The sequence below is a fragment of the Stylophora pistillata genome, chromosome 2 (genome assembly GCF_964205215.1).
Source record: "Stylophora pistillata chromosome 2, jaStyPist1.2, whole genome shotgun sequence".
Classification (NCBI taxonomy): Eukaryota; Metazoa; Cnidaria; class Anthozoa; order Scleractinia; family Pocilloporidae; genus Stylophora; species Stylophora pistillata.
This window is the reverse complement of record NC_142520.1, coordinates 21452815-21476963: the sequence shown is the minus strand read 5'-3', so window position 1 is coordinate 21476963 and position 24149 is coordinate 21452815. Positions and strand designations below refer to the sequence as shown.

General features: G+C 39.5%; 1 protein-coding gene, 1 non-coding gene and 1 pseudogene across 3 annotated transcripts in view; 1 reads left to right on the top strand and 2 right to left on the bottom strand.

Annotated features, from left to right (window-relative positions):
- The window catches only part of LOC148737741 (putative pre-mRNA-splicing factor ATP-dependent RNA helicase PRP1), a 159521-nt pseudogene that overhangs the window by 117413 nt on the left and 17959 nt on the right, over nucleotides 1–24149 (bottom strand). The window lies entirely within an intron of this gene.
- Trnas-aga (transfer RNA serine (anticodon AGA)) lies at nucleotides 9830–9902 on the bottom strand. Its single transcript has one exon. It is a non-coding gene; the product is annotated as a tRNA-Ser (tRNA).
- Nucleotides 10644–23049, top strand: LOC148737743 (uncharacterized). The gene is made up of 6 exons (XM_088748222.1): nucleotides 10644–12548; nucleotides 13644–13763; nucleotides 14060–14185; nucleotides 14369–14494; nucleotides 20775–21149; nucleotides 22445–23049. Exons 1-6 carry the CDS (start codon nucleotides 12323–12325, stop codon nucleotides 22684–22686), a joined length of 1215 nt encoding a protein of 404 aa, XP_088604348.1. The 5' UTR covers nucleotides 10644–12322; the 3' UTR covers nucleotides 22687–23049.

Below are 24149 nucleotides of genomic sequence, written 5' to 3'. Positions count from 1 at the left end.
GTGTACAGCCGCTCCAAACCGGATCTTTGTTTTAGTTGGGCTACAGATGTTGGTAAATAAAAATTTTGGAACAGCGAACTCACATTTCGGGCTTTTCTGACTTGTAGATGAGGTCAATTATCTGGTGTTGAAAATTAGGCAGCGGTATCGCTATACATGCTTAGCCGTGGTGTTTGGATGTCTCTGAGTGATGACCACTGGTATTCGATAAGCTTTCGTGTTGTTAAAATTTTTGCGTCTTTATCCTCCTCAGTTTCTCGAGATTTCAGAATACCATGTAATTTCAGAAAATGTAACGTGTCATAATTTGGTCGGCAAGCTCGTGATCGAGGATTGTTTAGGAGGGTCTCCATAGGGGGGAAGAAGGTGATGTTGAAGGTTGACGATTAAATTCTAGGTCATTTGATGGTTGACGGTTAATTTTTTGGAATGTTGTTTATCAAACGAACTAAACGCACGAATTTGGCTGTAAATGTTCATGATGACGTGTTTGTAAACAACTGTTAATTCCTGACACCTTTCATTGATAAATTGCTAACGTTTTACGACACAGGAAGTGTTTCCAAACCGGAGGCCAGTTCTGTCGCTAAACAGTTTTACTTGCGAATAGAAGTTAAGGGACCTCCATAAATGCATTTTTTTTTTGATACATCAAAAATTTTATTTATAAACAATAGAACTTGACCCTAATTAAGGCAATCGTATAGTGCTTATTTAAGGATATTTGAGACATATGACGGCTAACATTGGTTTGCTTATTTGGCGGCTCACGGTAAAAATATTGCGTTTTGGAAGGTTGAACGTTAATATTTTTGCCATTTGACGGTTGACAGTTAACCCCATTGAGACCCTGGTATAGGTCATATTTACTGCAAGGACGAGTCAAAGCAGCGGTGTTGGCGGGAGAACGGAAAACATTTGGCGCGGTCCGTGGCAGAATGTGGCGCGGTCCGTGCTTCGATTCGTGACCGTAGGCTAAATACGTTCCTGTCCAGCCTGACCAAACATGATTCACAAGCATCTTATCTTGTGACCACCTCGAAAATTTGGTTTCGCCCTAAATAGGAGGCGATGCACGAGCACACGCTGAACAATCACGATAAAGATCCCACGGGAAAAACTTTTTCCTTTGTTTTTTCGTGACAGAACAAGAAACCCACAATTCCTTAACCCGTCCGACCCTACACACGTCAGCTTTCACTATGATTTTCAATGGCGGTAAGCGCGCGGGGCCGTACGGGTCAAATAGTTATCAGCCATAAACCTGCAATCTAGGTAACGTGTTAAATCAAATCATAGTATCTTGAACAGGAAAAGTGAGACAAAACAGTTTATACAACTAGCTATTACAAAAGCTATATACAAATATCAAACCTCACGGATAGCGGCTCAATTAAAATGCATTACATAAGGTTTGGCCGAGCTGATATGGGTTTATTGGAGCGTTTTAAAATACTGGTAAAAATTCCAAAAATCGAATGGGTTAGCATCCCATCTAAACATAGTTTCGCTTATGTTTACGAAAATATTAAAATATATTCATTGTATTTCAGGTGGTGGGGGTGGTGGGTTTTACTCCAGTGGAAGAAGTGGAAAGAATTTTAATGGAACCAAAGGATTTGGTGGAGAAGGTGGTAAGGGATTTATTCAGGGAGGGGTGGGTGGAAGAGCCAGGTATAACGATGTAGATGGTGGGTTTGGTGGAGGTGGTGGAGGTGATGGAACGAAAGAAGGAGGAGGAGGAGGAGGAGGATACTCTGGGGGAAGCAGTGGAAATAATCCTGATGACACCTGTGGGGGTGGGGGAGGCTCTTACAACGATGGAAACAACCAGGACAATGAATGTTGTTACAACAACGCTGGTCATGGTCAAGTGACTATTACGTTCCTGGAGTAAAAAAAGTTTATCTAATGTGATAATGGCACTTAGTATTGAGCTCTCATTGATTGACATTCTAATTGACTGATAGCAGTTAAAGTGCCAAATAAAATGGAACTCTTTAATTTTTCAACCTTCTGTGAAACACGAAAGTCACCTATGTTATTTTTCATTTAGTTTACTTTTAGCCATCATTTCTTTCGTTCATCTATTACATTAACTGAGCTCGGTGCTTTTTTTATAGTTGAAAAGTAAAATAGGGTTCTAAAACTTGAGATAATGAAGAAATTTTTTTTTTCAGAAATCGAGTCTCACTCGTTATACTTTTTCACCGGGGTCTTAAGAAAAGATCACGTTATCGCACAAACCAGTCATCACACTGTGCAACCTAAGACGATGAGAAACAATTCCAGATGATTATATCTTCTGGAAGCTTAGGATTGAGTTTTTGCCTGTTCTTTCATATCAATCCTTTGATACGAATCTTCACTGACCTTCTTTTACCAATTTTCAGTTAGATAAGTGAAGATTTTGAGATCAAACAGTAAAGACGCCTGTTACACTGTAACAGTCTGGAATCAGTATGACTTTTCGAACGTAGCGCTAATCTTAACATCGAGAATGTGTTGTCAAATGATGAAGACTAAGACTAGGTTTACACTAGAGGAAATTGTTCCGGATTCGAGATGAATCCGAAACGTTTTGGTACTGGATTGATATTGCCGTTTACACGAAAGTGGATGAATCCGAAATAAAAACTCCCCGGTTTGGTTGTGTCTCAGAAGACTTTGAATCCGGAATTTAATGTGGGAACTTTGAATCCGATAACTTTTGAATCCGGAAAGTATTGTCGTGTAACCGCCTTTTTTCTCGAATCCGGATATTATTTCGCCTGCAATCTTTTGAGTTTGCGGTGAAATCAAAAGGGAGGATCCGGTGCTAACATTGCTGGCGGTCCCTGGTTGCCGAGTCTTGTTGCAGGTTCAGGCGATAAATTTTATCATGTGTACCGCAGTATTTCTGAGGAAACGCAAGTTATTATTGCAAGGAAGTTTAACGTCAGCCACACTTAATCGCCGACGACGTAGATGGCTTGGCATCTGTCCAACTCAAATTTGCCTCAGTGGCATCTGGATCTACTCTAGCCTTTTTTTTGGGAGGCATTTTCACTTTGTCGATCGAACGACGAAACAACACTCAGCTTGGTAACCATTCCATTTCGAATGTTCCCGGAGTTGTCGTTGTGTGTAAACGGTGAGAAATCCGAATATCCTTTCCGTGTAAACGCCTACGAATCCGAATACTCCAAAATTGATGAATCCGGAAACATTTACGAATCCGGAAAACTCTCCTCAAGTGTAAACCTAGTCCAACACGAGGGGATAATGATACGCACGAGTTTTTCAAAGTTGAAATCCCTCCCGGGCCCTTTGGGGAAGGAAATCATTTGCAATTTGGTATAACAACCGGAAAACCCAATGAGTTGCTACGGCAACTTTGTAAATTTACGTGTGAAATTGTAAATTATGGACCAGAATTAAGTAGGAAGTATTCACAAGTATTTCATTTAACGACAGTTGTTAAAAGGTATTGCAAGTTTTGTAAAAACGGTCCTTTTAATGTATGAGGTATACATATTGCTTAAGCATTTGAATAACGGAATGATATTCCCTATCTCTCTATAATAGTAATTAATATCATACGCTTTGACAGTCTGTTCCGAATTTAACAAAAACACACTATGTATTTTTTAGAAGTACTTGTGATAAACAAAAGGTGTCGTTGCCATCGGCGATTAATGTCTGCTTGACCTATAATCTTTCCGTTGAATACTGAATTGTTTTAGCCACTTATCAAGCAATTGCAAAAAAGACCACGGGCTCTTACAGGGAGCTAGTAACATTTGGAAAAGAAACATTTTCTTATAAACATCTTGAAATAGAAGATAAGTGTCAAAAGGATAAAAGGGTTTTATGAAATGGCAGCAATGTCTGTGGTGGGACATTACGTACATTTGCTATTAAATAAGAAATATATTGTTAAATAAACAAACATGAGGTTATTACGTCATATTACCAAGTAATCTTTCATTCAAAGCTGTTGCTAATAGTTGATACTGGAAACTTAAAGCAAAGCTATTAATAGAACAAAAAACATACATTTGTGATGACAACATCGATAAGGAAAATGATTTGTAAATGTGCGAGACAGACACTTTACCCTGTGGAAAACTAAGCCTATGACAATATAACTATTATTTGTAACTAATATTTGTAATGTAATATTTGTAAAGTTGATGTTATTTCAAGGAAAAAAAGTATGAAAATCTGAGTATGGAGTTCCAGATCATGAAAGTGAGTTACCATGAAAGTAAGCTTTCATAGTTTATGGCTGACTCATTTATCAAAGTTGGGCATACCATCAATACCCGAGGATAGGGTGCTATGAAGATATAGGAAAAAGGAGAAGAATTGGGAAAGTAAAAATACGACCCATTATGTTTTCCAAAAAATATGCTGAAAAAATTGGGCAATATTTGTAATTGTGAGAGAGGTTGGATACAACGTGCGCTATCATTGGTCGAAAGGGCGTGCTTTATCAGAGTTTATAGTTCACCACTAAATTTTCTCCGATTCTTATTGGTTTAAATTGATCACGAGACGTGATAGTGTCCATCCGTGGAGAGACACTATCAGCCCATAGTGCCCGTCCGCGGAAAATACCCGGATGAATAATACTCATCCGTGAAAAATTTTGAATGGTTTGACGGCCGCGAAGTTAGGAAGATCAGAAAAACAGTGACTTTCCAATTCTGACAGCTTTAATATATTATTTAGCCAATGTACGGTTGCGAATTATTGACAATTGTGACCGCCTGTACGCATGAATAAATATTTGATTGATCTGCATCTAGTGGGTTTTCACTGTTTTTCAACTGGCGCGCGTAAGAAAATTTAGTGCTGAACAATAAAGACAATAGAGTTTCTTTGTCTCGGAACTATCGGTCTGACACTTTCCCCTTGGAAATTTAATTTTCTTAAAACTAGCACATTTGCCCTCGAATCTTCACTTCTCAGGAAAATATATTTGTTTTAAGAACATCAAACTTCAGCGGAGCAACTACCAACCGATAGTTCCTCGACAGAAACACTCTATTGTTTAAATAGAGCATGGAGCTGATTTAAAGCTCTACACTATCTGCTTATGTGTGCTATGTCTGGCGTTTGTTCGTTAATTGATTAAAAGCGAAATTTCGGAATAAACAAGCGGGCAGAAGAACCAATCAAAGGTTTTTAGGCCCGCCAAGCGCCATGATTTCTAATATTACAACGCGTGCAAGGACGAAAAATCCTTAAAGAGAAAACAGAATGGACAACTTGAGTTCCGAAGGGTTTCATGCTCAGTCAGATTATAAATGATAATAAAAATCGAACACAGCCAACACTTTCCTAGTAGATATAGTTTCGTGTTTAAAACAAAACAGAACAAAACAGTTTTGGTAAAATTAAACTTGAAAATATATCTAAAATGGCATAACTATTACAATTCATACAAATCATGTCGATTTTAGAGCGTCAGCGATCATGCTGAGGTGCATCGCGGCTAACTCATCATGGTGATCTCCGGCCCCTGTAGTAAAGCAAGCCTAAGAAATTACATCGGCCGCTCTTCAGGTGAACTTAACTATGAGTTCGCTCTAGTATCCTTTCCGATGCGTTGAGTGGAAGGCCACATCAGTCACAGCAGCTGAGTTTTACGGCACTGTCATCCTGAGCAATCTTCCTGTTCCTGTCTTGACCTTCTTGTCATGCAAAGAAAACGAAACAAAACAGAAAAACAGGCGTGTTTTTATGAGCTCCGATTAGGCCGGATTTCACAAAACATTTCACTTTCAGAATCTGTGTTAGACCAAAAACTTCCAGCAAAATTGTTAATTTCGGCCCGTCCAACCATCATTTTTTCTTTTTTTTGTAAACTAGTCCAGATCGTGAACAAACTTCGATGGTCTATGAACTTTGATGGTCTGACATTTTTGACAAGTTTAGTCTTGTTTAACCAATCAGATTACTTCAATACATAATAACTTGGATATATCGACAAAGTTGAAGTGGTAAATTGGCCACCGTAACGATTACAAAAGCTGACGTTTCGAGCGTTAGCCTTTCGTCGAAGCGAATAGAGGAATTGTGGGGTGTGTCTGCTTTTAAAGGCACCTCCGCCAATGTATTCTATCGCATAACTTGCACTTATTGCAAAAATATATACATCGGCGAAACAGGCAGAAGACTAGGTGACCGATTCCGAGAACACCTTCGAGACGTGGAGAGGAATGACAAGGACACATCGAAACCAGTCGCTAGACATTTTAATTTACCTAATCGTTCCAAGCAACATATGGCAATCTGCGGTCTTTCCTTACCCTCAGGTAGCACGGAAAGCCATAAAAATCTTGAACAAAAGCTCATCTTTCAAACCGGCAGTCTAAATCCCACAGGGATCAACGAACGCTTTTCATTCCACTAATTTATTCTTGTTTTTCTAGTTGCCACGTTCCCACCAATAACGTACCTCCATTCTCTGCCTTTAAAAGCACACACAACCCACAATTCCTCTATTTGCTCTGAGGAAGGGCTAACGCTCGAAACGTCAGCTTTTGTAATCGTTACGGTGCCCAATTTTACCACTTCAACTTTGTTGATATATCCAAGTTATTTCGTTACTCCGACCGACGCAGCCCCAAACAGTTTCTTTTGAAACTATCAGCCTTTATTTAGTTGAATACATACTTTAGTTGACCCCTCTCCATAGGGGCTTTTCAGGGCCAATTCCCACTCATCCCACCCCAGGGGAGGACATCCACAACACAGTAATCTCGTGCGTGGGAAATGAACGTCTCCTACCCCTAACCCTACAGGAGAAGGGGTCTACGGTTTATTCGTCCTTATCCGAGAAGACTAGAATATCTATCCAGTTCTTGATCGTGGATATAGAAAGGTAGCAAACTCTCCTCACTTGTTTTAAGACCATGAGTATCGGTCCGGCCTGGGCTCGAACCCTCCACCTCCCTCCCGCACAACACAATCCGGCGCTCTAACCAATTGAGCTAACCGGGAGGCGGTTAGCTCAATTGGTTAGAGTCATTCTTATTAAGATTCAGATTGGCTTATTGTAGCCTGCTTCATGAGAGTATAGGGCATGTTATTGATTTGAAAATTGAAAGTAATGCCATGGGAATTTAACAGATTCTTCATTATAAAACAAACAGAGGAGCCATGACTGTGCTCTGTTCTGTTGCTAAACACTTCTTGAGCGGTTAAAGCGCTCAAGAAAAGGATAGAAACACTCGACTACATCTCGTGTCTCTCCCTACACTTCTTTCGTACTCTATCGCTTCCTTTGTGCTTTAAAACAGAACAGAGCACAGTGGAGGCTTCTCTTTTTGTTGATTAAATGCTCTTCACACCTGTCAAATAAACAGCACGTTCAAATTTAGAGCATTTCTCATTCCTTCAAATATATATTTTTTCGTTTTGGTGTTAAAAATATGAGAAAAGTTCCAAAAAGAAAGCTTTTGGCAAATGATTTCAATTTTCGTGACATTTCATGACTTCTTCTTTTATTGATTGTTTAATCATTTTGAAGTAACAGTCTTCACTCTTACTTGCCAAATGAAAGGGAAAACACCAAACTCAGAGGTCATTTAATTAGGTTTTATTCAAGGAGTCTATGAAACTGTGGAATTGTTTTGACTCGAACATAGAATGCAAGAGACTTAAATTAGTCAAAATTGGCTCGTAGGGTTAAGAATTTACTTACCCCAAGGGAAGTTAATGAGTGATACTACTAATAATCGTCATAACAATTAGTATCTCTAGATTTTTCTTCTCTTCTTTTTTTTTTGTTTTCTTTTTCATCGTTCGTTCGATTTGTTTTGATCAATGATTCAGAGAAATTTCTCTTTTAAAATTCCACAAAACAAAAGGCTTGCTAATTGCTAATTGAATTTTTCATGCACGTAATGTTTGAAGAGAATAGCAAACGGGAACAGTTAAGAAACTTATTGTCCCGCCCAATTTTGATTAATAATGAACGACGATAACAGTAAAACTTCACAGTTTTGGCTCTGCAAGGACCTAAAAGCACTAGAGATGAGAAATTGATGGTTCTTGCATTTGTTTCACTTTATTGAATATTTTTTCAAAGAGCAAACTACCCAGAGAGTGGGTTAAAAACGTTCTTTTTTGCCAAGACTGTGAAGCTGGCCCGCCGTCGCCACCCGATGCTCTCTTTCATATTAATATTTTGTCTATAAGAAGCGATGGTAAAGAACACTCCTATTAAATTCCCTGATGAGTGGGCAACCACGAAACAGACTTGACGGGATGAAAGCGTACTTTATTTGTTTCTTTCCTCTAAAAACATATACGTCGCTCTACATTAATGTATTGAGCATTGTTTTACGAATATCTACGTTCTACACTTTATGCCCGCTCCACGTTTATGCTTGTCGAGCACTGTAAGATAATTCGCAATGGAAAAATTCAACCTCAGCTACTCAACGAAGAATATTCCTCTACCACCACGCAACGACTACGTACAAAGACTCTCGAAAAGACCAAACGATTTCTCCACAGAATGCGCTGGAAAGCCCACTTCTTTCTCAACCCCGACACAACACCGTGCTCCAGAGAGACCTACGGCTTCAAGTCTACCAAGAAACCACCCCTCATTGAAGAGCTTAAATATTTCGAAGATGACATGCTAAAGATGATCTAGGCCGTAAAATTCAAGTAAGTTAACAACTCCTTCCTTAACAAGTGAAAAGAAGACACCGGCTCCATCAAAACTGAGCTCAAGCTACTAATCGCCACCGACAAAACTATGAACTTTTAAAAACTAGAGTGCTCCAAGTACAACGACCTAATAGAAAAGAACATCACGAAGTCCTAAAAGAAAGCACAACCCGAGACCACACAAGCCATCCATAAACAAAACAAAGATATCGCGACAAAATTAGGAATTGACGACAGAGTGGACACTACAGCTAACAAAGACGACTTCACAACACTTAAAGACCATAAGCCAAACTTCACAAACAAATTGACCTGCTGACTAATCAACCCTACGAAATCTAAGATAGGCAAAGTCAGCAAAGGCATCCTCGACCGTATTACCAGCGACATCGCAAAAACATCCAGCTTCAACCAATGGAAAAACACCGCATCCATAATTAACTGGTTCAAAATAAATCTGCTCAAGACCATCAATTCTCCAGCTTCATTTGGTTCGACATTGAAGACTTCTATCCCTCCGTCAGCCAAGACCTCCTTAACAAAGCACTCCACTTTGCCTCTAACTACGATAACATCACCGCCGACGAAAGAAACATCATAATCTACGCTAAAAGCTTTATCCTAATGCACAAAAACCAACCCTGGCAAAAGAAAGGCAACACGACATTCGACGTCACCATGTGAAGCTTCGACGGCGCCGAAATATGCGAACTCGTGGGAAGCCTTCTCCAATCTCAACTCCAGCACCTTAACATTAACGTAGGACTTTGCCGAGATGACGGACTAGCCATTAAGGTAAAGTCTGTTTACGAGCCAAGTAGTTCTTCGGACCTGCACTTAACTCCGGCTTCCATAGCATGAAGCGACCAGGAGTGTTTCCACTCACCCATGGATGGGATGTGAGGTTATCCCATAAAGTATTCCCCCCCCTTCCCGTATCAAACTCGCCGGTGCCCATTTAAACACCTGGGTAAAGCAAGGCACCATGAAAGTCAGGGTGGGGCACACTAAATATGAGGCCACCACACCTCTCACAATGAGTGTAAGGTTAAAAGCTTCTTTTCTTTAGAGCACACACGGATTGGAAGCCCAATTTCGATACCTTCCTCGTTGTTAAGATGAGAATAAACAATTTTTAATATAAGAGAAAAACCGAGTCTCCAGATGGGATTTGAACCCACGACCGTCCGTGATCTAGTCGGATGCTCTAACCACTGAGCTACAGGAGACTCTATGGTGAGCAAGGGTCAATTAGTGGGTATTGACTGGAACTGCATCACGCGGCTACACAGCCAAACATCAGCCAGCACATAGAAGCTCACTAACAGCATCACTCTGTCACATTAAAGCATTACATGCAGCCAACCAGCTCCCAAAGTGAGCATGTAAAGATGAAAATAAACTAGATCACGGAGGGTCGTGGGTTCAAATCCCATCTGGAAACTCGATTTTTCTCTTCCTCGTTGTTATTCTTTAATACTGCAGTTGATGAGGGCTGATGATTTAATTTCAGACATCGACGAGTGTTCTCAAAACAGCCACAACTTCAGCAAAATAACTGCCACTTCTAACAATACTAAGGGATCATTCAAGTGCTCTTGTAAACCAGGACTCAGTGGTGACGGACACAATTGCACAGGTACCGAATAGTATTCATAACATAACGCTCTGTCATATCAGCCAAAAAAAGCTTCTAGAGATATCTGAGACAAAGACAATCAAGATGATGCTATTATGTTGGAGCACCTCCTCCTCCCTTTTATCCCTGCAGCCTCCGTGTATGAGTATGGTCCGTTGATTCCATTTCAGACATTGATGACTGTCTTAGCGATACCAATAACTGCAGTAAGGACTGTGCCACTTGCAAAAATATCGAGGAATCGCTCCTCTGCGAGTAATTTTTTGTTTGTCACGACAGTAAACACAACTGTTGCTTTATTTCAGACATCGACGAGTGCGCCGAAAATATCCACAATTGTAGCAAGGACAACGCCACTTGTTCTAATAGCAAGGGAACGTTCAACTGCTCATGTAATCCTGGTTTCAGAGGTGTTGAATATAACTGCACAGGTATTTCACATTATCATTTGATGGATTTTTCCCCCATTTTCATTGGCTGGGAGCCCCCCACGTGACCTGCAAATAACTGCCTACAAATAATGAGCTGCTCATGCGTACTACCGTTTAACTCCATTTTTGCTGCAAATAATATTCTGCTCATGCGCAATAGTAACCACGCTCGTGTGGTCGCTCTTGTTGTCGCTCTTGGTGTCGCTCTTGTGTGAAATGGCAGATCGCGATTGCTTCCCTGAGCTTTTTATTTCGGATTTCAAATCCTTGAAGTCTGTGAACCTGTTCCTGGAAGTTTCAGCCATTTGAAGGCATACATTTTGTTAATTAACAGCTGACTGTACTTTCAATTCAAAGTCGACAGAATAAATTATTTAGCTGAGAAGGAAACCATCTAATTTCTAGCAGCAGTGCGCGCTTGCCGTCTCCCCCAAAGAATTGGAAAGAAACTCGGTTATCAAATGATAAAACAGTTACTGAACTCGGTTATCGGAAAATATTTTGATTTGTCAGTGTCTCGCAGATCAATTATTTGCCGAGGCCCTCGGCTTCGGCAAATAATTGATCTGCTCGCCACGGAATGATCACGATATTTTGCTCAACCTCGTCCAATAATTGTTAATTATTAAGAGCGCGAAATTTTGAGCACGTAAACTTGCCAACCTCCCTGCAAAAAAGGCGATAAACCTGGCGGAGATTTGATGTCGTGTAATCAAAGAAGAGAAGGTGCCCACCTTTCTCTAACTCGCCTCAAATCTTCCCGCAACCGATAAACGCACATCGTACAGAATATATAGCTATGGCCTGCTCGCAAGCTACCATTGCATGGCAAAGCTAAAGAACTTTTGACATATAAGCTAAGTATGGTAAATTGATTGGTAAGAGACACTTTCACTTTCACCTTCTTTTCTTGATTTGGGAAAATTACTCACGGTTACCTTAAAAACTCAGCGTATGCTTACAAGGTTCACTCCATTTGTCCAGTTGTCAGCTTGTGAGGATAAAAGCCACCAATGTACATACTAGGCATAAATTGGTGAATGCACAAAAAGTCCACAATATATGCTGCGCAATTGCCTCAAAAGTTGCAACGCCTGTCTAGGTAGGCATGACTAATTTTTCGAAAAGTGAAATAAAATTTAACATTTTAAAATTGAGTGACAATGCATCCATCTGCGAGTTTATATGGACCAATGAGCATTCACTGATATTTTAGTTATTTTACAGTGTTTATCCTCTAAAAAAAAATTAGCTTTGTAGCCAATGTGCCGGTTTAGCATCAAATTTGTGTCATTTGTGTAAAGATATCAAAGCAAAAATACCTTTTGCATTAAATAGAGTATACCATGCCTTAATCGAATAGTTTCCGTTGAGTTTAACTGTAACTTTAACTGCGTTTCCTCTTCCCCGGGAGAGCATGGGACGTCGAGCAAAGCGAGCCTGCGAGGTCTGCTGGTGAGTACCTGAAATGGAATGGTTTAAAATAACTACATAGCATGTCTTTTTCTCAAGAGTTAGAGTGCCTTTTAGCCACCCGTCACTGGAAGTGAGGTTAATTTTCTTTTCCTAAGAACACCCTATGGTTTTTAAATGGGAAGCCCAATCTCGATACCCTCCTTTATTTTTACTCTTTATTGTTGTGACTGATGCACTGAGAAGAGCTTCTGATTTAATTTCAGACATTGACGAGTGTTCTGAAAACATTCACAACTGCAGCAACATAACCGCCACTTGTTCTAATACCCTGGGGGCATCCAAGTGCGTTTGTAAACCAGGATTTATTCGTGACAGACACAACTGCACAGGTACGTACTAAACTGTGTTCAGAACATTTCTGGGCGAAAAATCTACAAACCTGCCCGAAACAAAGTCAATATGCATGGCAATCTGATATCATTTAGGGCATGATATCTGCGTTATTGGTGAAGCGTGAAGTTAAGATCACTGGATATTGGCTGAGTTCCTCTGACAAGAGAATGAGGCTTATATATATCCAGCCATTCTGATAGAACATGCTTGATAAAAAAAGGGACTTACTATATTGCAAAAACATTTCGCTTTACAAAGAATTAAAAATGACATGTTCACTTTAAGAGCCAGAAAAGAAAGCCAAATATGTTTTTAGCAATGTAAACTCAAGAGCCGTTTATGTTTTCTTTCTTATGACTGTCGTCTGCCATTTTTTGCGTCTCCATCACCGACATTGTCCAGGAATCAAGAACTTGTGCTCGAGATCAAAGTGAGCTATCCCGCGTAGGCAGGATGGACCCATCTTGCTTGCTTCGGTAGCCAATCAGAACGATGCTAGAGATGATATAGTTATTCGTTACTGATCAGGGCGTGAGATGAAGACTGTAAGATATGGCTGAGTTCTTTCTGCGCTTTTGTGGACCAAGACGAAGTTGAGTACTACAAAGAAACAAACTCGGAGAGCGAGGCTAATATCCAGCCATCTTGAACAACAAGCTCGGTCAAGAAATATTCCTTATTTAGGAAAATTATTTTGCTTTATTTAGAATCAAAGATGACTTGTTTATTTCTAGAGCCAGAAAAAAAAGGAACTATGTTTGTTGCACAATATATCTACGACAGTCGGTCGTATTTCCTATGTTTTGACTGTCATCTGTCGCTCTTCGCGTCTCCACCACCGACATTGTCCAACGACTACGATTACACACAATGTCTTTCTTGCGCGGGATCAAAAAATACTATCCCGAGCGGGCAAGATGGGCCCAAAATTTATAACGATTATCACACTTAAGATACTTGCTATTCTCCCTGTAGAACTGGATTAACAGGTGGTTGAATCGGTTTTACATTTGACAGTAGCCTATGACTTCCCTACCCTCCTTTTCATCCACGAAAATGATCAAGAGAGCGTTCCTTTACTTCCATTTCAGACAGAGACGAGTGTCTTCAAAACCACAATTGTAGCGAGAACGCCAACTGTTCAAAGACCGAGGGATCTCACAACTACTCTTGCTATCCTGGATTCAGCGGGGATGGACATAAATGCGAAGGTAATATCCTGCAGAACACTTTGTTTTTCAATAGATACAATTCCATGGGTAGTCTTTCTCCGTAAGAACGCTCCTAAATGATGTATAACTTTTCGGATGCAAACTCATGTACTAAGTAAATCTTATGGGTTTGACAGAAAGAGTTTGAGCCAGCCTGCATTAAGAGTGAAGTTAGCGGTCCCTTTTTTGTTAAGAGCACCCTGTGGTTTTTCTCAGTTTGGAAAGCCAGTTTTCAGCTCATTTTCAATGTTATTCTTTATCAGTATAGTTAATATGGACTACTGATTTCATTTCAGACATTGACGAGTGTTCTCAAAACAGCCACAACTGCAGCTGTAAAACTGCCACTTGTAACAATTCCGAGGGATCATTCAAGTGCATTTGTAAACCAGGACTCAGTGGTGATGGACACAACTGCACAGGTGCCGTACAGTGAAGCTTTGTCGTATCAGCGCGAGAAGTATATAGAACTAGCCGAAACAAAGGCAACATCAATGGTAACCTAATATCGTTCGGAAGGTGATGATCTTATATTGGGACAATTTCTCCTCCCTTTCATCCCCGCAGCCTCAGTGCATGAGTATGGTTTGCTGATTCCATTTCAGACATCGATGAGTGTGTTAACAATACCCATAACTGCAGCAAGGGCAGCGCCACTTGTACAACCACTGAGGGATCATTCCATTGCTCTTGCAGTCCTGGATTCACTGGAGATGGATACACCTGCCAAGGTAAGATCGTAATGAGGTCATATCATTCAACAAATTAGTTTTCTCGTTTCTGGTAGCTGCCCTTAACCGGCGCCCTCGCACTAGTCGAATAGTTGCTTACTAAGTGATACTGATCGATCAGCACTAAATAACCATTCTTGTATACTCCTGTATGCACTTCTTTGAAGGATTCCATTCAGTCCTCGTGCATGAGCGACAAGAAGTGATCTGAGACTCGTATCTCACAAGTTCGCTGATGTGACTAAATCTGAAGAGCGTGAGCCGTACTCTTTTGGCTCAAGTGGTTGGCTAAATCATTATTGAAGTCAAATCCCTTGCAATTCTCCATCGTTATTTCTATAATGATCTCTATTTCAGACTCCTCCGCAAGAATCATGATTAAGATCTACTTTCACCTTTAAACCTGGTTAACCTGAGATTAAAAAAAATAAATAAATAAATAAATAGATAAAAACTTATTTGGGCATGTAACGCCCAAACTTCTTTCCCTCTCCTCCCCACCCCTTCCGATCTTCGCAGTAATGAGCACTACTTAAGAGTGTCTCTGTAAAAGCGGTCTGGTCAATTTTGCTTGAGACACAGATTTCCCTCATTTCTTGTGGGTTGTAAGACATTCATGTGCCTATACTAAAACCACAATCCGTTTGATCGGATCTCTTTATTTTTTAAAGTTTTACGGAACTGAAATTTCACTCGAGCGAAGGCCTGTCGTGACACTTTTCAAGACTTTAATTTGAGACAACTTTGGAGGACAATTTAAAAAAAAACTACGGAACTCAGCAAAAAACAAATACCAAAGCCACGTATATTAATTCTATCTTATCCATCGAGGCGAATTTCGTGAACATCACACTTCAATCAAGGAAACAGGAAGACTTGAATGACACCTTATATGTTCGCTTAAGTCACACACGCGAAAACCGATCAAATTCAAGGTAAATTTTTGAAAATGTGAGGCGTTCTTAACCGATGCAACTAACATAGTTAGGAAGTAGATGCCATAGAAAAGATAACTACCGAAAAAATCTTTGCGGCCCGACCTTTAGGAAAACTTTATAACTCCACGAACTTACCTAATTTTCGGCAATCTCCAAGTTTGGCCGCCATTTTAAGGGACTTATCAACATGAAGCGTTGCAGACACAAATCGAGCAGGTAGATCTAAAACCGTCAGAAATACATGCGAAAGCAATTCAAATAAACTTAACTTTCTATTCAAGCAGCAAAATGTGAAATTATTCGTAATACTTATCATTCCTACATTCCCATGCGACCATTTCTTCCAACAATTCAAACACAACTAGTGTTCAAATTCCCCTCGTCAGTCCACTGTAAGAAATAACCTGTGTCACTCAAGCTTGGACTCAAATGTGAAGTACGAATCAAATAACACAACTGCCTCTTCTTCGAGGCAATATCATGCTGGTATTTTGATTTTCTGATCGACAAGAACGGTGTTCAGCAAGGGATCGCCATGTTTACCTCATACACGGACCGCTGGCCAGCCGCTGAGTGAAAACAGAACGGTGTGGGGTGGGGTGGGTGGGGGCTTATCGTCATAAGATATTAGAACATGCTTAAAAAAATTTGGGACTCCCAGTCTAAACCGTGAAGGCATGCTTAGTGGTACAGAATACTTTTATTTTGTTCTCATAAATATTTACTTTAAATCAGAACTGCTATTAATTAATAAAGTTATCGATGTATTTTTAACCGGGGTACCCATATTACTTTTTGCTTGTCTTCTGTGGTATAAAATAAGGTGTCTATTTTACGAGAACCTTTTATTTATACCCCATTGCACGGAATGAACACTGTACTTAGAAGTTTTTTCTAAGTCATTTCTGCTGTTTCCAAGAATGCATGTAGAATCATTGCTTTATATACAAAGCTGACTATAAAATATGATTTTCCGCAACAGTAACCAATGTCATTTACGTATGGCGTTAAAAAAACTAGCAATGTAAAATTTTTAGTGTTTCCCACTTATAAGCTCGACATAAAATTGTTAAGTGAACCATGTTAGTCTCAGCTCATACCTTTAATCGATCTGACCTTTTATCACTAAACCCTATTCTTTTTTAAATGTTCAGCAAGCAACCGTGAGCGATAATCCTACTCTTGTACGCTGGATCAGCCATGATCTAATAGGCCCAAAATAACGAATATAAATATAGAGGCAAGACCGATACAACGTCTTCAGGCACCAGAAGAACTTCAGCCTTCTTCAGGCGCCTGAAGAAGGCTGGTTTGGCCAGCCGAAATATAGTGCTCCGTCTTAAAACTTATCTACGTTGTATCGGTCTTGCCTCTATATTCCTATTCCGTTTTCATTTTCAAATTTATTGTCCATTTTTTTTCATACGACAACGACAAAGAGTTTTATAAGTAAACGGAATGTTTGGTGTACCACGCTTGTATATAAAAAAAAAAACATGGAAAAGGCCGGCTAAACAAATGATAAGCTCCTCCCCTCGGCCTGCTCTTAAGTTTTGGTTGCTTTCGCCCCATTCCTCTGCACGACTCCCTGTTGGCTAAAAAGAAATTTGAAGGACTACTATGCCAGACGCCTTTTCTTTTTCATTTCAGTTACCCTCTACAACTCTTTATAAATATGTTTCGTGTTGACATTTGGAGCAAACTTTCTCCGCTAACCTCTGACCTGGGGTCCACGAGGGATCACGAAGTTTATGAGGTGTGGCCTGAATGTCATCAAAACAACCACTGGGCAAATACATGGGACCCAAGTGTTCTCTGTTAAAAACAATACAGGTGTGGTTGGACAACAACGGCGTTTAAGGAGGCTCGGAAAGGTTTTCCGTTGCCGTGGTGTTTGTGAAACGATGACAGGTTACAAGAGAAGAGGTTAATCGTGTGGGCAAACTATAAACATCTTTGCAACTATATTGTTGGGTAAGACGTAAGGTCCACAAACAGACATTCAAATTTTCAGTTATTGTAAATTATCTGAAAAATTAAGTCGGTTACCTACCATTTTAGTTTCTTTGTAGGAATGCTCCCGAATGTCTTGAACTTCTCAGAAAGTATGAAACAAATTTATCTAGCAGATTTCAAGAGTTCTTCCTGTACTTATAATTGTTGGCAACGCGATACGAGTTCGGGAGGTCTAAAGGAACTCGCTCTAACTTTGTATACTCGATACGATTTCGCTGATTTCCGCGCCAAGGGAGCAATTCATGAGTGGTCTGTGGTTACGCTCGCTAGGCAAAGAACGGGTTTGTGACTTTCTCACTCAATTGAAGAGACTCGCGTCACTCCTGTGAAATAGTTAAACAGAGTACAGACTGCGAGCAGTTTCTTATTTTTCTTAAATATAGTGAGGTCACGCGTATCCTGTGAGCATGGGGAAGCCGCGAGATTGGTGACTCGTGTGTCGCGTCTTTGCCGCTCCACGCTCTCGGAGTTCAGCAAAGACAAGAAACTTTACCACTGATGCGATACAAGAGGTTCAGTGGTTATCTCGATTATCTGAACACATTTATTTCCAGTACATGGTAAAGATTTGTTTATAAATATATGAACTGATGCCGATCCTTTATGGAACGAAATGTATTTAAAGAGAAAAAGAATACCCGGAGCAAAACAAAAATTGTCTAGATCTGCAACAAAAAGCATGCTTTTGCACTAATACTGAGAATCGTAATGCATATTATGATGCTTTAATGACTATATTCGAATGTTCCCAAAAATCTGATTATCTGCCCGCACCCACCCCACACACTCCCCCTCACCACTGAGCCGTACTGTTTTCACTTAGCGGCTGGTCAGAGGTTCGTTTATTAGGTAAACATGGCAATCGCTTCGAAATCGCTGTTCTTGTCGATCAGAAAATGAAAAAACCAGGTTGATATTGCCTCGAAGATGAAGCAGTTGTGTTATGTGATTCGTACTTCACATTCGAGTCGAACCTTGGTTGACACAGGTTATTTCTTATGGTGGAATCGGCCAGGGGAATTCGAACACTTGTTGCAGTGTTTGAATTGTTGGAAGAAATGGTCGCTTGGGAATGTAGGAATGGTAAGTTTAACAAACAATTGCAAATTTTACCGCTTGAATTGAAAGAAAAGTTAATTTGAATTGTTTCCGTATGTATTTCAGACGGTTTTAGATCTACCTGCTTGGTTTATATCTATTATGCTTCATGTTGACAAGTTCTTCAAAATGGCGGCCAAACTCGGAGATTGCCAAAAATCAGGTAAGTTCGCGGAGTTATAAAGTTTTCCCAAAGGTCGCGCCGCAAAGTTTTTTCTGTAGTTACCTTTTCTATGGCGTGTTCTTCGTAGCTATGTTAGTTAGATCAGTTAAGAACGCCTCACTTTTTCAAAAATTTACCTTCATTTTAATGGTTTTCGCGTGTGTGACTTAAGCGAGCCGATAAGGTGTCATTCAAGTCTTCCTGTTTCTTTGATTGAAATGTGATGTTCACGAAAGTCGCCTCGATGGATAAGATAGAGTGAATATGCACGGCTGTGCTATTTGTTTTTTGCTGAGTTCCGAAGTTTTTTTTAAATTGTCCTCCAAAGTTGTCTCAAATTAAAGTCTTAAAAAGTGTCACGACAGGCCTTCGTTCGAGTGAAATTTCATTTCCGTAAGACTTTGAAAAAAAAGAGATCCAATCAAACGAATTGTGGTTTTATTATAGGCACATGAATGTCTTCCAACACACAAGAAATGAGGGAAATCTGTGTCTCAAGCAAAATCGACCGGACCGCTTTTACAGAGACACTCTCTTAAGCAGTAGTTACCAGCTTCCAGTTGGCTTGTTAACCAAGTTGGCAGAGCATTGCACCGGTATCGCAGAAGTCATGGGCTCGAATCCCGTGCAGGCCTGAATTTTTCCATTTGCGAAAATAACAATGGATCTTTCAAGTGCGTTCGTAAACCTAAATTTCGCGGGGCTAGAAACGACTGCACAGGTAGAATCTCGTAGAGCACGAGATTATATAATAAATAATCCTGTAAACTTTAAGACACCTTAGAAATAAATAAATAAATGAACGGATAACTCCTTCAATTCTTATTTCCGGGTCGCATAACAAAAAGACCACTCAGAAGTTAATTTCGATTCCATCCAGTGAACTCATTGAAATTCTCGTGCTAAACTCCTAATCAAATTCTCAAGCAAATCAAACACTGACGCTTCTTTGAACATCTCCAGTGCAAATTACTTACCGACTTCAATGGTTTCCAAAATATTTCAGAAGTTTGCATCCCTTAGTGATCTTGCTAAACAGATATCCTGTATTGCAAATGAAGAAGTTGAGAGTTTTCAAAACAACCAATATCTGTTAAAAGCACCCCTGCCTCTACATTTAGACTATAAGCTAGAATAAGAGAGGGCCCCTCCAACAACAGTACTCTTTTTTATAACACTAGCTAATTTCAAAATACTGTTTATGTTTAGACCATATTGACATTCTTATTGACTTGTCAGGACAACACTAAACGTTGGGTATAAAAAATTAAAACTGAACTATAATTTTTAGTATAAGATATTGGCATTACTCTGTACCTTGGACAATAATCAACGCCAGAGTCAGTCTTTAAAAATGAATGAAAAAACACCACATGCGTCTACGCATACGGTAAATAATCATACGAACCGTCCGGCGCCGCTCACGCAATCCCATATAAGACATATATGAAAAAAAGTCGCTTTTTCAGGGAACGGGGAGTTTCTTGCTGTGATTTAAAAAATAATGGAAAAGTTATAATTGTAGATTTTTTTTTTTTCTGTGGTCGTGTAACGGCTTATACCTGTCCATCGCGCACCATTTAGGTTGAAATTCTGGACACCAAGTAGTCATATGATAAAATGCCTATTGATTGCAAAGTAAATGGGAGCGAAGTATTTTTCCGTCCGGCCCTCCCATTCAGACAATAAGTACATATTATATGCATTCTCGTAATAATTCAGACATGAACGTTGGCGCGAAAGAGTTGTGTGGGTCCCCTCTGGAGAAGACATTTTTTGTTTGATTTTTGACACAAATAAAAAGGAGAGACAAACTAATACCTTTCTCTTTCTCCCTTCTAAAGTAAGTCTTAGACAAAATTGAAAACAATTTCCTGGTCATGACCAACGAACCTTTTTTTTTGTTAACTTTTGCATGAGAACATCTTTTAAAGAGGATAACGATAAAACGTTATACTTAACCTCTCTGTTTTAGCCGAAAACAGTGTAGAAAATCCAGAAAGACACATACTTAGAGAGTTTTAGTTTTCCTCTCGAAGATTAATTTAAAGACATTTATTTCCAGTTTATAAGGACTGTGCTGAGGCGTACAAAAAAGGACAACATATCAATGGAATTTATACAATTGACCCTGACGGTGAAGGTTCCTTTGATGTTTTCTGTAACCAAATTAGAGACCAAGGGGGATGGACAGTATTCCAAAGGAAACAAAGCAACTCCATCGACTTCAACAGAAACTGGATTGACTACAAGAATGGTTTTGGAAATCTATCTGAAAATTTTTGGCTCGGGTTGGACAAAGTGCATCGCCTGACAAGAAGTGACAATTACAAACTTGTTGTTTATTGGAAAAAGGGAAAAAACTCATTTCATTATCATTTTGACCAGTTCGAAGTCGAAAGTGAGGAGGCTTGCTATAAAGTGATGGTGGAGGGGTCAGGTAATGATAAAGCTTTTATGATAATACACATCTTGCCGAGCCATTTTTCTGTAATTTGTACATCGTTCACGGACAAAGATATTGCGGTCATCACTCAGATCCAGTCTTAACTATCCTGCCTCGGGTTCCGGTTTCTGTTCTTTTTCTTATCTTCTTTTATTTTATTTTCCTTTAATTTTTTAAAAATATTCTTCATTATTATTATTATTTTTTTAACATTGCCTATGGTTTGTTGTTGTTGTCGTTATTTATTTGCGATGTTGCTTTTGTTGTTATATCTCCGATGCCCTATCTTCAGGGAGGAAAGATTCTTGCTGGTCTGAAAGGAAAAAAAAAGGCGATGAGAGTAGGAGAAGAAGCGGCGATTGAGGTTTTGAAAAAGTATCTAGGAACTCTTGAAAAAGTCGTTTCGCCTCTAAAATTCGTTGATGCTCAGTTGCTTTTAGCATTTGAGACCTCTTTGTTGGTTAGGTCTTTGATGAGTCATAAAAAACACTTACCCTTCTCAGTTTACGTTGTGACGATACGTTCTCGGCCTACCAACTGACCTTTCTCGGAAGTCAATACAACAACGGGGGTAGGAGGGGGGGAGAACTAGCTCTGTAGAGCGACTCGCGGCTAGAACGGGAACTCGTCACGATTCCCTGGTTCACGACGATCCGCTTCGAGTGAGCTTTTACGGGCGTCCAGGACGACACAACCCTTTTATTCCATAGCAAACTTTTAATTCTGAGTCAGGCCAACAACTGACATGACCTCCAGCTTACTCAAGTTGGTAATCGGAAAACCTTTACAAAGTGCTTACTTAAGTATTGAACTGGTGTGAGGTTCTGTTTTTCTTTAAATTGAGAGCATTTAAATAAGAATAAAAAAAAAACCGAAAACTTCTCTTGGAAGCTAAATGTTTTACATCGAAATATTCATATACCAAAAATGAAAGAGCAGATTCCCTAGACTGTATGCCACTAAAAATAGGAAACTTAGGGGAGAATTCACAACTTTGATATTGAAAATATACCCATGGTAATCACAACAGAGCAGCTTATAAAATAAAATGAAAATACAATTAAAATTTTCTGATTATCTAAGCAAGGTTGGTGTTAAGTTTGATTGTAGGAAAGGAAATTGAAGTTACGAGTATAAACTCAGCTGCCAACTGCCATGAGAACCAATTTGCCATTATATTTACCTAAAATTTTACTAGAATTGAATTAGGAAAGTATCGATAGGCAGCTGCAGAATAACTTTGTAAATTCATTGAGCTAGTATAAATCTCTCTATTTTCATTTGTCTAGGAAGCGATTGGGGGCCATTGAAAGATTCCAATGGGCAAGGTTTTGCCACAAGAGATGAAGAGAGTAATGGCCATACAGGGTATAGATGTGTGGGGAAATGTGGGATAGGATGGTGGTACAATAGTTCTTCATGCCACTGCCCTCTAGGACATCCAATTTCAGCTGCAAAAGGTGGAATGATAATCAGACCAACCAACTTCTCCCCCACCCCAAAAACTACACCCCGCCGCACGAGTGGGTAGAGTCAGGAGCTTCATCTGAGATCCTTTCCGATAGATCGATGCGTCGAGTAGAAGGCCATATCAGTTAGAGCAATCAGGTTTTCCACCGCTGTCATTCCGAGCGATCTTCCTGTTCCTGTGAACTCACCTGTCGGCGTTCTTTCGTCAAACACACGACTTGAGTAGTCTGTTTTCTAATTGTCACGTGAAAAAAAACTTGTCTGTTTTTATAAGCTACAATTTGACAGGATTTCACTGAACTTTTCACTTTCTGAATCCGTTGTTAGACTAAAAAAAATTCCAACAAAATGTAAAATTCGCACTTTTGTTCGCTTTAGAATTAAAGTTTCTTCTGTAATTGAAATAAATGGGTTGGGAATTCAACAGATTCTTTATCATAAAGATGTAACGAGAAAAATTTGACTACGTCTCGTGTTTCCCCCTTCACTTCTTTTGTGCTTTAGCCGCTCCCTGCGTGCTTTAGAACAGAACAAAGCACGGTCAAGGCTCCTCTATTTGTTAATTCATTTTCAATCTCTTTTAGTCACTAGTTTCAGTGCAACTGAAGAAGCCTAAAAGAAAGATATTCTTTTGGTGTCGCCCTGGACAGAATTGTCTTAAGTGGATGCCGATCTGGGTGGAAGAACATAGATCGCTCTCTCTGTCGGCTTTAACATAGCACAGAGATTTATAAAGTTGGTAACTTTTCGAAGAAACTGTGGTGCTGCGTTGGTGGGGGCTATTATAGGATGATCTGGTTTTATCAACCGAGTTAATAGTGTGAATCACCCACCGTAAAAAAGTTTCTAAAGTGAACGTTTCGGACGTGAGCCCCTCATTAGAAAATTTTCAGTTATTAGCACTAACGACTAACGAACGTTCAAAACAACAGCTCTATCATTTTTTTGTGTTTCCGACAGTAGCCAGTTCACAATATCTAGTCTATTTATACTAATTTATCACATTTAGAGATGTGTTGTTTTTGCTTTTTTTTTATTTTAGTTTGGTTTGGCATTTTTCTTCGTTGTTGTTATGGTTGCTGGTTTTTGCTTGTTTGTTTGCATGCTGTTTTTTTTTTTTTTTTTTTCCATCGGTTACTAGTCTAAAGACCTGGCCATATGGTCATAATCATTTCGAAATGGTATTGACGGACTGACCGAAATTAGGTCCATGCGTCATTGCCGAGAACCAAACATTTTTCATATCTGGCTCTCCCACTTAGTCAATAAGAAAAAATTAGTATAGAAACACCGTTGAAATACCGGGTAAGCTTTCAGATAAAATTGAAAATGATACTTTTGTGTTAAGCAATGAATCGCACCTTTTGCACAATTTCTGAATGGCAGGCGATTTAACTGGATCTAATTATTTACGATGTAATGGAAGAGAATTCTAAGTCCGGATTCATAGATGTGACGATAGCACTGACATTCTTATGAAGAAAAAGGCTATTTATGACCTCAACTTTGTTATATAGTTTTTTG